Below are 14,190 nucleotides of genomic sequence, written 5' to 3' on the forward strand. Positions count from 1 at the left end.
TGCAGGGTTTAGGATTGCAATGCCAGGTGCTCAGTACCGCGTTATAGAAAGCAGATTGGAATCCAGGAGGTAAAGTAAAAAATAGAGTAGAAAGACGTGAACTGGTGCGGACTGGGAAGGCAGGCAAGCAGTGCTGGGCCACTAGAGGTCACCCCCGGGCCGGGTGCGGGCGGGCTGGCTGCTGCGGGCTCCACTCTGCCTTCAGGGGAGAACGTGACTTTTTTTTCTACCAAAATGAAGAAATAAGACCAGCTCTGGGTGGTGCCTTAGCCCACATGCAGCAGTAGTGCTGTCTGAAGTTGGATCCTGTGGATGTGTTAGCCAGTGGTCAATGAAGGCTTTTCAAATGCCAGCATCTGCGTAAGTTATTAAACAAAGCGTACTATCAGTGCCCAACTGTGCTGTGTAATTAGGAAGAGTTGCAAAGTAAATAATTACGTAGTCCTGAACTTGGCATCCTCTTAGGGGAGTTAAAACATCTTTGGACTGGTGAGTCCTGGAACACCATGAAACAGAAGACCAAGGGTAGCAGCCACTGCTGCCTTAACGCTTTCCCTTCTGTTACTGCAACGCATTTTGAGAGGCTTTGGTCTACCCAGAAACCATAAACCAAACACCTCTGCTTTTGCTTTGAGAAAATATGATTTTCCAGCCCTTAATTGTGCAGCAAGAACCTTGTAAGCATGACTGACTAGTCTAAAAGCTTAGATTTAAAGGGAGAAAAAATCCAACTTGAGCCAATTTCAAGATCTGACTTCTTTCTAAAGCTTTAGAGGGCTGGTTCTGCCAGGCAGCGCTTCTGAGTCGTGTCGGAGTCCCTGACCTAAATGCCGGTTCCTTCCTGTGGTTAAATAGAAGTGAAGCCTTTCATAATTAGCTTTATAGTGGGCAGTTGGTCCTTCTCACCTGTGCCTGCAGGTGTTTTGTAGTTTATTCGCTATATATACATACTGAGCCTTTCTTGCAGTTACATGTTGGGTTTTTTCTATGCCTCATCTTCCTGGAAACACCGATGTGGAGGTTGTCCAAGTGCTAAGTTGTGTTATGTGAGTCTGAGACTCACTGTGGCTGTGGCAGCTTTGCCCCAGGGCTCGGTGCAGGTCTCAGGAGCTCATCTCGAGGGTCAAAGCACAACCTGCTGATAGCATGGTCTCGCCCCACAACTCTTGCAGCTTCTCAGCAGCTCATGGTTGGTGAGGGGAGGGTCTTGCATTGACAACGTGTTTAGGAGACAGGGCAGGTGTGGCTGTGGGAGGGGAGGGCTTGGATTAGTCTGTTACCTGGTATTTCATTCCTTGTCCTCCATCTACCATCTGTATTCGATGACATGGACTGTTGCGAGCAAGGTGGACTGTCGCTACTCTCAGTATGTGTGTGCAGCTATCCCAAGGAGGGTCTCACCTTTCTTTTCCAAACACAGACTAAATTATGCTGCCAGCTGTTAAACTGAAGGTTAGTTTGTTGTTGTTTGGAAGAGGGAGGAATGACTATTTGTGGATCCCTCTCACCACCCTAAAGCAGCTCTGGAAGCTCACTTTAAAAGCAGCAGACACGGTAAGATGTACGCTGCCGCCTGGGTGAGGGCTTACCTCTACCCCGGCGCCCGCCGGCCCCCCGAGGCGCAGCGTGTCTCCCCGGGGGGGTGCCGGGGGCTCCGGCCGAGCGGGGCTCGGCTCCCCGGCCCGCTCCCTCCTCCCCCGGGCGGGCGGCGTGGGGGGAGCGACGCGCCCCCTTCCCAGGCTCTATTTTAAGCAGACATTTACTTTCCCAGCCTCTTCTCCGCCTGGATCCCTGCCCGGGAGAGGTGGGGGGAAGATGCGTCTCTTCCCTCCTTCATAAAAGGGCCCGAGGCGGAGGCCGGGCTCCGGGGGGTTATTTTTGGGAGCAGCTCCTGGGATCCGATGGCCTTGTTAGGGCAGCGCTGACCTTTCTCCCGGCGGGGGAGGAGAGCGGAGCGGGGCGGGCAGCGGCGGGGGAGCGCGGCTGGGCCGGGACCCCCCTTCCTCCCCGGCGGGGCTCGGCTCGGCTGGGCTCGGCTCAGCTCCCCGGGCGCGGCCCCGTGCCCGCGGCGGGGCAGGTAGCGACGCGGCTCGGCTGCCCCTCCCGGGGGGGCCCGTCCCTCCCCACTCCCCTCCCTCCCTCCAATTTCTCCTTCCTCCCGTTCCCCGGCCCCTCGGCCGGGCGAGGCGAGGCACGACCGGCCGCTCCCGGCGCCCAGCCCGGCTCCTCTGGGGATGCGGCCCCCCCGCCCCGAGCGCTGCCCCTGGGAGAGCTGCCCGGCTGAGGGGGCACCGGGGGCACCATGAGCGGCGGCAGGTTTGATTTCGATGATGGAGGTGCCTATTGCGGGGGCTGGGAAGGGGGCAAAGCCCACGGGCATGGCATCTGCACTGGCCCCAAGGGCCAGGGCGAGTATTCGGGCTCCTGGAACTACGGCTTCGAAGTGGTGGGCGTATACACGTGGCCAAGTGGTAACACCTACGAAGGCTACTGGTCCCAAGGCAAGAGGCATGGCCTAGGAATCGAGACCAAAGGACGGTGGGTTTACAGAGGCGAGTGGACCCATGGTTTTAAGGGACGGTACGGTGCGAGGCAGAGCATGAGCAGCGGAGCCAAGTATGAAGGTACCTGGAATAACGGCCTGCAGGATGGCTATGGCACCGAGACCTACGCTGACGGAGGTAAGGGCGTCTCCAGAAGGGCTGGGAGGGTGATGAACAGCATGATACTCGGCCCATGATGGCAGAGGCTGCATGTTGTCCCTGCTGAAGGGGTCACCTGATGCTGTTCCCACTAGTGAGATCCAGACAGGCACAGTGGTCTGCAATGAGTTATCGGGGTGCTTCAGTCAAGAAGCAGGGTTTGGGGTGCAACCGCCTCGTAAATATGCGTGTGTACGTGTGCCCTGACTTTCACAGTCAGGCACAGCATGTGCTTCTTGCTGTCTGCGGACATAAGGGAGGAGCAGCAGGAGCATTGCCCCCCACCATCCCTCCCTCGGGAGCTGCTCTAAAGCGTCTGTATCAATAGTTAACACCAAACAACTTGCTTTTGTGTAGTCTGTGACTCCTGGTTCCCCAGGGACTGGTTATTGCAGCTCATCATCGAACCGAACCAGAAACTCCTTGCTGGCGTGCGACTGCAGTGAGCCATTCACTCACTCACTGGGCAGAAAGTTGTGAATGTTTTCACATCAGATATAAGCCGCCCACGGCATTGTAGCACGCTTTGCCTATGCATTAAACACTGCTTGAGTGCCTCTGACAGGTTGCCTGAACGTCTGCTTTGCTGAACCATCTTGTTTGAGTTCATCTAAACTGTTCAGAATACATAGTCCTGCGCCTTTCCCTAAAATAAATCCCTTAGATTACTTGGAAGCTCTCAACCCCAGCTAGTAAACAAATGCACCGTATATTCAGATATTTGTGTGCTCTGTAAATGTTCAGTCTAATTGTGTTCTTGTGTTAGTGGCAATTGTGGGTTAGAAACATTGCAAGAATCTGTGCAAGTAATTCTGTAGCTCTTCAGCACTGTAATGTTCCAGGCTGCCATATTTAGGATAGCTAAATAGAGAGGGTGATTTGAAAGAAATACTCTTCAAAATATGGATCAGAATTGCATCTATATTTATCTAGGACATGAAATGGGGTTGGTTTGTAAAGAAAAATAGTGGTAATGGTATAAATCTTCAGAATGAAAAGCATCAGATTTATAGACATTAGAAAAATGGACTAATTCAGGACTGGCTTGTCAGGGTTATGCTTTTACATAGGTGTTTCTCAATGAGTTACCTAGGTATGTGGCTAACTTTAAGCCTGGGAATATAGTTTTGAAGGTGACTGGTTTTGTTTGTGCCCTTTGAGGTTGTAGGTACAGACACAAACTGATTCATCCCTCCAGCTCCTTGAAGTTTTGTCCCCCTCTGCCTGGTGGCTATGGAACAGTTAAATGCTGAGCTGTGCAGGTTGCACGGCGCAGTGAGAGTTCAGGCTCACACATACGTGTGCACTCGTGCATCGCAAATACTTCACATGTAGCCATAAGATGTGTAGGTTATGTGTAAGGTGTGCTCTGATGAGTAACGAGCAGAGATCAGATGTCAGGAACGGCTGTCATTGGGACTTTCATTATGGAGATCGCAAGGTCTCCTATGAATTTGCATGTCCGCTTCCTCGCTGCTTACTAAAATGCATCTTCTTCTAAGGGTGCAGGGCTACTGGATTTCAAGTTAATGTTGTAGAGAATTTCAAGAGGCAAAACTTGATGTAGGAGTTTGACTTTGATTAGAACTTGGACTGAAAACTTGGGACAGAAGAGGGGGAAAGATGAGTGAAGATTTTCTCCTGTAAGTATATACAAGATATTGGTTCTGTCAGCACAGCACTCCCCAGGGTGTTGTCCTGTACCCAGGAATGTGTCGTGTGCATGATCCCTGGTGCCGCCCGAGGTTGGCAGGTTAGCCCTGATCTGTGAGGATGTGCCTTGCCAAAGCCATGCTGGGCAGCGCTGAGCTGAGCCCACTGGGGTCCGGCCAGACCTGGCGCACGAGGGCTGCACCACGGTGCCCAGCGGCTGCTCCATGCATTGGGCCATCACGTCCTGGCTGGTCTGAGCCATTCATTCAACACGTAAGCTTCTCTGATGGTACGGGAACCCGCAGGAAGTTGCATCCAAAGCCAAGGTGGGGATCGCCAGCCAGCACCACATGTGTAGGACAGGGGTGGGATGATCCTACTGCCTTGCAGGACCTGCTCTTGTTTTGTCTCCTCACCTGTACCCAGTAACCATGTGCAAGACCCAGATGTGCCACACTGCTAATTGGACCTGTTAATAGTTGAATTTGAGGTTGCCAAGATAAACATCTGGAAAGGCTTTGGAAATCTGCCGTCCCTTGAGTAGGGGACGTGATTCCCAAGCTCCCTGGAAGCCAGCCACGCGAGGAAGAGGGCTCTGGGAGCATGCGGCTCTTGCCAGGTTGTTAGAAGCTTTAGGTCATGGCTGGGCTGCCTGCAGATTTCAAGGGATGTAGCTGATTCTAATGTTTTAAAATAGACTTCAAATTATCTTTTTCATATATATGTAATATATATAATATATATATAAACACACATTAAAAATTATGCTTTATAATACACTTACAAATCACAGACGAGCCTATAAGTGTATTCTATTATGCGGCTGGCTGAATTTGGTGGCTAAATAAAGCCCCAAACCTGCAGTGAAGCTTTTGGAAATCATGTATAGGTTTTTGGTTTCTAATAAGAAATGGACACATGGTATGGTTTAGCCCAGGTGCTGCGTGGGTTATTGGCTTTTTTCCCTCCATTACCAAGTGCCCATTTTTGTGAGAACAATGGGAGAGTGATGGCTTAAATAGCTTGCCTTCTGTAATGCAAGAAATCCGCCAAGGTGTTCAGAGCTCCTCATGTGGCCGGGCAGAGACAGTAACACTACAATATATTTCCTTGGGTATCCAAGCTGAATATACATGTGTGTTCCTGCTGCTGTCACCAGGAAAAAGCTCAGAGACCTTTATAGGGGCAGGATGCACTAGCTAAAATGGGTGGTGACTGGGGTTGTGGAAGGCACAGGACGGAGGAGCTCATCATTTTGCAACCCAAGCTATGAGTAAACACCTAGTTATTTGGCTTCCACCTGTAAGTTTTGTCCACACTGTAAGGAAGGCCTCATTTTTGGGATGCTTTTGTGGTTTTGACTCAGAGTACTTGACCCAGTCAAATCTCACTGTGGGGAAAAAAATCTTGCTGCTAATGCAGAATCGTGCTGTGTACGCAGGATCAGGGCCCAAAACTAGGCTTTGCTATACAAATAACTGTTTATATGTATCTATATGGGGGGGACACACTCACCTGCAATGAAGCAGCCTAAAACCAACTTATTTTTGACACTGCAATTTGGTCTCTAGGGCTCTAAGAGAAACCAGTGGTGTCAATTAACTGTGTGTGGAAACCATTAGAGCATTCAGTGGTCACGAGACCACAAGACAGGGGAAAAGAAATGCAGAAGTGTGCTTTAGCGGGAGAGATGAAATGGGGTGACGCGGAGCAGCGCTGGCTCTTGTGGTGCCTGGGCGGGGAAAGCGTGGTGGGAAGGGGCCTGGGCTGGGGCAGAAGGAGCAGCATCTGTGGGCCTGGGGCCAGGGAATCAGGAACAGAGTCTGGGCAAGCCAAGATGGTGCTGGCTTTTGCCTGCTGCCTCTGTAGCAAAGCTCCTGCGTGGGTGAGTTTGACCCATGAATTAATGCTGTGAATTTTTTTCCCCTCTGTTTTTTTTCATGCCTTTCTTTCCAACAAAAACCATCAGATAATACTGTTGGCATCGTAAAGAAGCACTAGGTTTTTTCTGGCCTGTCTCACAGGCGGTGCTCTGCATTGGTTTAATGTCCCTGGCCTTTTACACTGAGTTCTTTTAAGACATCTGTCATCACAGTATCTGGGTAACAGGAGGGGATCGTAAGGCAGTGATACAATTTGAGTTGTTTGCATTATTTACCTGGTGGTTTGTATTATTTACATTCATTGCTAAATACACTAAAGCTCAGAGGCAGGCTGGGAAGGGGAGATGTGACAGTGCTGACAGCGTGCTCTCACTGCCAGGCTCAGTGTGCACCAGGAGCTGATTCACCTTTGATGTAGGCATTGTCCCATCCTGCCAGGACAGGTCCCCTGCTGGCAGGGCTACCACCCCATCTGTGGGGAGTTGGTGTCTCTAGAGGTGAAGGCTATAGGCATACCATTTTCATCAATCCCACAACTGAATCCTTCCCATCCTTAGAAGACACCCAGAGAGGGCCAGCTCCCTACTTTGCTTGGGGATGAGCAGAGGTGGTGAACCACATGCCTGGGGGGTTGCAGAGGAACCAGCATTTTTTGTCACTTCAACAAGAAAAAAAATGCAGGCAATAAAGGATTATTGGAGTCCTGTTCCCCAGTAATCACATCCTGATGGGATTAGGTGCCTCTGTCCCACTGCCCTGGTGAATCAGGCAGGGCTAGGGAGGCAGGCTAGTGGGACTCTGACCCATTTCCATCCTAAATAGAGGCTTTTTTCTCATCCACTGGGTTTTTAAATTATTTTTTTCAGAACCTCAGATGCACGTGAGTGCATGGCTGCCTGGCTGGCAGCTTTGCATCCTGCCTGTCTCTTTTTGGCCAAGCTGCTTTGATATTCAGGGGGCAGTGGTGGCTCAGGGATCTGCAGCCCTGCTGAATGACCGCACATGGTGCAGAGGGGTTTGCACAGCCCCATTCTCTCTTGAACTGGCTGCACTGGTACATACTGGTAAGCCAGGGCTTGGCTCTGCTAAAACCTTGCGTGCCCCATTGCACAACCGTTGGCACCTCCAGCTGCCGTCAGCAGCCTCTGGGTCTGCTCCAGGGGTGGTTTATGGCTCTGCCCTGGCACAAAGCCTCAGCCAGGCACTGGATCGCAGCATGACAGGGACGTGGCAATGCCCGCTTGCCCCTGCATTGCTTGAGCACCTGTGAGCAGCGTGGTGTGTTGGTGCCCTCCATTAAGCCAATGCTGTTGGCTGGTTTGGTCACACCACATGCTGGAGGGACAACGTTACTTGTCCCATATGGACTGAAATCAAGCAGCAAGGCCAGCCTGAAGTGTTGGCATTGAACCTTGTGTTGAGGGTAGGCACATGTTCCCCTGAGAAGCAGCACCCCAATCTCTGCTCCGTGAAGACCTGCTGTGCCACATGGCTTCTCCAATCCAGGTGACCTCGGTGCTGCTCAGGGGACCGAGGGAGCCAGGGACTTGCTGGAGGGCAGTGGCTGCTCCAACCTGGCCCTGAGGAGCAGCTGAACCCCCCTAAACCTGTGACCCTTTTCCAGAGTTCCTGTTCCAGGGGGTTAACACAGTGGCACTATCAGCTGCAGCCTGCTATGTGCAAGGCTGTCCCGTCTTAGGAGGAGGAGGAGGTCTCCAATGTCACCCTGATCATGTGTCAGCCCTGCTTGCTGGCTGGGCGGGCAGGGATGGAGCACCAACTTCACCAGCTTTCGGTGGAGAAGGGACGTGGGGGCACTACGGGGGTCTCTAACTTCATTTTGTGTAGGAAGACTCATCACCCTTTTATGGAGAGGGATTTGGGAGCATGGCAGCGTGAGGAGCTCACCCAGATGCCTGGATATCTCCAACAATGGTCCTTCGCTCCCAGCTCATGCCCAGACTTCTAACCCACGCTGCCTCCCTTACTTTTCCTAACGGAGCTTCAAGCTCTGCCAAGAAACAGGGCAACGGCCCCTTGCTCTGGCAGACTGCTCCCCATGCCTGGCCACAGCCCACAGATGCTCTGCGCTACCTGAATCCTTACTTTTTTTAGTAGGGGAGGCCAACTGTCACAGGGAGCCCGAAATCCCATGTGCCGCAGGGTGGGCAGGGGCTGGCGGGGGGCAGCTTACCCCGGGGCAGCAGCTGCTGCCCACTCGGGCACTTCTTGTCTTTCCTGGCCCCTGGTGCTGTAAGTTAACACCCCACAGGCGGGTCCAAAGAGGATTTCAACGAAACCTGAAGCTTGGGAGGAGAGATTATGCTGCAGAAGTGGCCTGGGAGACTGTAAAATATGCACTCCCACAATTGCCAAAGAAGGAACTGGATTTGCTCCCTGGGGAGCAGGGTCATCCCTGGTCTCAGTAACAGCGTCTAAGCGGGGAGATGAATGCCTTGAAGATAGGTCACCCCTTTCCGTTTCAGCTCTGCCCTGCTTGAGCCTTCCTGGGACCCTGGGAGTGCCTGCTCTCCCAAAATTTGGTGCTTCCTGGTAGGTCAGTGCTTAATGAAAGCCAGGTTTAGAACAGATGCCTGTGAAAAGTCCCCTAGCATGGCTGGCTCTTAGCTTGTGTGAAGCAGTGCCTAGGAGAGTAAAGGAGTGGGGTGGCCTTTCCAAGGGTGTTTTTGCTCCCCCAGCACCCTCCACCTGTGCCCCTTGCACCCTGGGAAGAAGGGCTGCCAGTGGCCTCTGCCTCACAGGGTGATGGTTTGGGATGAGGTGGCCTCTTCCAGGTCCTGTAACGCCAGGAGCAGAGCTGAATGCTGCTTTTTGGTTTGGGTGCTTTGCTGGTTTCTGAGGCAACTGTATCTCCAGAGCAAGGAGAGCCAGGGTGGAGAGGTGGCTCATCCCATCCCGCAGGACTCAGTGGGGATGCACTGACCCTCGCAGCACACTGTGCCAGCATGTGAATGCAGGTGCTGTAGGCGAAGGCTGCCTCACCAGCCCTCCTGCCCTTCCTAGAAGCTCTTGGGGAGGGCTTTGATGCTACTAATTTAAGTCTCTTGACATCCTGATAAGAAAAATCAGAGCTGTGGTCTCCAGTTCACTCCTCTGGAGCCTGCAAAAGTGCAGACCTAGAACTGGAGAGGAACAGTGTGCTTTTCCTAGTTCTTCAAGGTGTTACTGCCAAGGTCCTGCAGACTCTTAGCAGGGTCCTGTACCCAGCGTGCAGCCCTGCCATGGTGAACACGATCCTCTCTGTGTCCCCCATCATATGACACCATGTGCTCTCGAGCTGAGTCTGGAGCAGTTGGTAGGGCAGTGGTTTTTGCAGCAGAGCTGGAGGAACCCCACACAGAGCTGTTCCACTCCTCCCTTCTTTGCCCATCTGTTGCTTTGTGCAATGTGTTACAAACCTTGGTCGAGGGACCACGAACAAGCTGTACGTCAAGGCCAGGTAGATGCGGCTGCAGGTACCGGGGCAGCTCGTGCAATGGCCAGGTACCCATCTCGGGGATCTAGAGCTGGTCATGGCAGCCTGTGAGTGACAAACTGCAGAATGGGCTGAAAGGGACTGTCACCAAGCCAAGGAGAGCTGTGCCACCTCAGCTTGCGTGTCCACTGGGGTTGCTGCCAGCCTCTTGGCACAGCCCAATCTCCAGCCCCATGGGGATGCTTCCCACTCCCTGCTCTGGTTGCAGATCTAGACACCACCCATTAAATGGCTTTGGGCTTGCACCAGTATCCCATAGTGCCCCAGTCCCTTTCCAGTGAGCTGTCACCTGCCAGCAGTGGCACTTGGGCTTGTGTCCTCTGCCCACTGCTCCCTGGGGAGAGCTGCTTTTGCACGCAGGTGAGCGCTAGCGGAGTTGGGGCTCCTGCCTTCAAGGGAAGGTGGTTATGCCTGCCTGCCTGCCTTCCTTTGCTGACTCATCCAGGAGAGAGAGCTGCCTTTTCACCCCATCCCTCTTCTCTCCTGCAGGCACGTACCAGGGCCAGTTTACCAATGGCATGCGGCATGGCTACGGGGTGCGGCAGAGCGTGCCCTACGGCATGGCCTCCGTGGTCCGCTCCCCACTGCGCACCTCCCTCTCCTCGCTGCGGAGCGAGCACAGCAACGGCACCCTGCCCCAGCAGGACTCCCCCGCCGCCAACCCTGAGAACCTGCCCCTCTCGCCCACCATCACCCGCGGGGGCTTCGCCCTCAGCCTCTATGCAGAGGCGGAGGCTGGCAAGCCCAAGAAGGGGGGGCTCTTCCGCAGGGGCTCCTTGCTGGGGAAGCTGAAGAAGTCCGAGTCCAAGTCGTCCCTGGCAAGCCAGAAGAGCCGTGTCAGCTTCCTCAAAAGCGAGAGCGGAATCAGCTCAGCCGCCAGTGATGCCACCTCCACTGTCAGCCTGGGTGAGGGTGCTGAGGGCGAGGAGTACCCCCCCTTTGAGTCTGACATTGATGCCACCACCACAGAGACCTACATGGGCGAGTGGAAGAACGACAAGCGTGCCGGTTTCGGCGTTAGCGAGCGCTCCAGTGGGCTGAAGTACGAGGGCGAGTGGCTGGACAACCTGCGGCACGGCTACGGCTGCACCACGCTGCCCAATGGCAAGAAGGAGGAGGGCAAATACCGCCACAACGTCCTCGTCAAGGGCATGAAGAAGCGTGTGATACCCCTCAAGAGTGCCAAGATTCGGCAGAAGGTGGACAGGAGTGTGGAGGGGGCTCAGAGGGCCGCGGCCATCGCCCGGCAGAAGTCGGAGATTGCAGCATCCAGGTAGGTGCTCAGGGCTCCATCGCGCAAGTCCCCACGCTGGTGGTGGTCCCCATCCCACGTGTCCCTCTGGAGCCGTGCTGCGTGCCTCCTTGCCTCACACTGGCAGTGGGGTCAGACGTGGCTCCCTGCAATTTCTATTTAAGTCTTTGTACTCAGTGCTGGCAGAGAGAGGCCAGGGGCCCTTGTGGCAGCCCGAGGGTGTTCAGGACCTGTCCTCCCTCTTGATCCCTCTCCTGTCCCCCTGCAGCCCTGGACCAGGTGGGAGCTGCTGGAGAGCAGGGCCTGGCATCAGTCCCAGCGCTCAGCAGGATTGGGAGCAGGAACCCGTGGAATGGGGAGCACCCTGGTGCCGTGCCAGGCCACTGGAGCCACTGGATGTCACTGGGGTGGGATTAGAAATAGTGGGGTTCGGCTGTGGTAAATCCAGCAGGCTCATGAGCGGCCAGCGGAACATGCCCCAGATGAACCGGGTCTGCAGCAGAGTGTGGTTCAGCCCTGGAGACCCCAGTGTGGCTCTGTGGGGGAGTCGATGAGTTGCATTAGGGTTGCCACTTAATTTTAGCAGCTTGGTGTAATGGGCACTCTGGGAAGAGCGCTGCTCTGCTGGGACGCTGCAAACTAGGAGGCAGGACCTATGGCAGATAACAAACTGAGGAGGGGGCTGCCTTGGGGAGTCCCATCTGCCCCCCAGGACCCAGCTGCCCCTGGCCACGTTTTAAGTGAGCGTTCCTGTCACGAGGGAGGTGGTGGCCGGAGGCAATGCAGATGGCTGAGCCCACAGTGGATGGCTGAGCCCAATCCTGCAGCACACAGTCACATCTGGCAGCCCGTGATGCTTTAGGATGCTGGGAAGAGGAAGAACTGGGGAGGGCTCAGCCGGATTTGTCCCATTTTGTCCCCCCCAGTTTGTCCTGGCCAGACCCCGTGGGTGGGAAGGGGGCTGCAGCAGCCAGCAGCAAGTGATTGGCAGCATGCCTGGGGATGCATGTGCAGGGGCGTGCGAAGGAGGAGCGTGCGAGAGGCTGCTGGGAGCACGTGGCAGTCTCTCCTTGCACCAGTGTCCCTTGTGCCAGCAGACATGTGGGCACTGCATTGCCCCTACACCGCCCAGTATGTGGCCTCTGCACAGGCGGCCTCTGCTCAGAATTAGCTGCATCAGGAATCAGCAGGAAAGGAAAATGCTAATTCCTCCATTGTCCCTCCTGGGATGGAGACAGGAAGAGATAAGAGGGGCTCCAGGGCCTGCCTGGGAAGGGCAGGGGAAAATCTCCTGTTCGCGTCCCTGCCTTCGTCCTAGCTGTGCCTGTAGTCCGCTCCTCCTCCAACAGCATTCCTGCCAGTCTTAGAACTGGCCTGGCAGAGACCAGAGGCAGGGTCAGAGCCTTCGCTCCTCTCCTCTTCCTCAGGGAAACATGGTTATGAAAGACCTTGAGGTTTCACCTTGCCTCTCTGTCAAAACCTTGCCCCGCGCAGGCTTTGCTTAGCTGCTGGGCAGTGTCTGGGCCTCCTGGGCTGTCCTGCCTTGCTTCTTTTTAGTGCTGTTTGATTATCAAAGTTACTTCATTACCAAGAAGAGATGGGAAACAATAGTGGCTGGAAGGGAGCCTGTTCCCAAACCCATCCCTCCCCTCCAAGAAACCCTGGATACTCTCCTGGTGGCTGTTTCTGCTCCAAAGTTTTACGGGGAGTGTGATTGTTTTTTTTTTTTAGCAAAACCCAGTTGCCTCAGAGACCAGTGGAGAGGAACCAGCAGGATTGCAAGTGAAATGCCCTGCAGGGACAGCTGGGATAAAAATAACAGGTGTGGGGCCCACTGGATCCTCCCGGCAGGGCAGGATCAGCCCAACACCAGCTTCACCGTGCCCAGGAAAAGTGCACAGCCATGGTGCTACACACCCGTAAATAAGGAGGCTGGAGCGGCAAAAGCTGCCCCCTGAAAGCTCAGCTGGTTTACACAAGTCTCTTTATTATACACTATTTACGCTTTGGATCAAAAGTGGCTCTGCAGTGTTTTCCATCAGGGGCTGGAACGCGCCCACTGCCCTGGCGGAGGACTGTATCCCGCCCCAGTGCAGCTGGGGAATAATTTCCTATTAAGGAAACCTCGGAGCTGGAGGAAATAAGACATTAAAGCTGGTTTCCTCCACGGAGTCCTCCCCTAGCAGACCCTGCAATAGTGTGCCTGTTATGGCAGGGGAGGAGAACACTGCTTTCCCCAGCAGCGTGAAGCCCCCAGCCCCATTCCTATGGCAGTGCCTGCAGCAGAGCTGGACCTGCTGCAAGAGGAGAGTTTGGGCTCCTCTGTCCTGTAAGCTATAACTCACCATTTCCATCAGCATTTATTCCTAGTATATGCTGCTCTGGGCAGAGCCAATCTCTCTACCTGCTGCCTTTTGAACATCTGACACATGCTGTCCTCCTCCTTCCGTTCAGCTCAGCTTTGGGGTCAAGAGTAAATATAGGTAATTTTGCTTTGAGAGGGTCCTTAGGTTAAACCAGAGCTCTGCCACTGACTTCCTTTTTTGGCCTTGAACCTTGCCTCAGTTTCCACACCCAGGACAGAGAGTAATGGCAGACAGATTGTGAAAATTGATTATTATGGTTTACAAAAGGGCTGTACTATCATTAGCATTGCCCTAGCTTGTAACTGCGAGGTGGAGTTTTCTATGTGGAGCATTTATATTTCTCCTTGGATGGCGGTGTGTACCTTACCCAAAGAAATGTCTTCGAGGCTACATGAATTCTTTTTGGGGGGAAGATGTGGCATAGCTGTATGTAAGATTATTGCTAGGAACTAATAAGCAGGACACAGCAGCTGGGCTGTGCAGATACCTAACTGCCTCTACGTACCTGTGCTCTTCTATATTGATGTTTGAGTTTCATTTGCTTCTGGCACTTGGGGGAGCCCCTTGCAGACCTAAACTATGGTGATATCCAGCCTTCTGCTGTCTGAGGGTGAAATGTCAGGAGAAGACCAGATTTCACTCTTTTGCACCATAAAAGGCTCTTTAAAGCATAGAAATCCTGAGGAAAACAAACCCAAGGGCTGGAAGCTGCCTTGGCCAGTTTCACCGCAGGAATCCCAGGCACGTGCCTGAGCCCTGGGGGTGCGCGGGCAGGCAGCTGCCAGCAGCAGGGCAGTGCCGGTGGGCATCCTGCCTGTGATATGCCCGACGGAGACGG

The 14,190-nt window shown here is 53.9% G+C and overlaps 1 protein-coding gene across 1 annotated transcript in view; it reads left to right on the top strand.

The window, feature by feature from the left end:
- Nucleotides 1–1,788: 1,788 nt before the first annotated feature.
- Nucleotides 1,789–14,190, top strand: part of JPH2 (junctophilin 2) — a 34,798-nt gene continuing 22,396 nt past the window's right edge. Inside the window, exons 1-2 of the mRNA XM_075108652.1 lie at nt 1,789–2,681; nt 10,224–11,007. Of these exons, the coding sequence (XP_074964753.1) occupies nt 2,303–2,681; nt 10,224–11,007 (1,163 nt within the window). The 5' untranslated portion in view covers nt 1,789–2,302. The remainder of the gene's footprint in view (nt 2,682–10,223; nt 11,008–14,190) is intronic.

This window comes from Phalacrocorax aristotelis, chromosome 13, assembly GCF_949628215.1.
Source record: "Phalacrocorax aristotelis chromosome 13, bGulAri2.1, whole genome shotgun sequence".
NCBI lineage: Eukaryota > Metazoa > Chordata > Aves > Suliformes > Phalacrocoracidae > Phalacrocorax > Phalacrocorax aristotelis.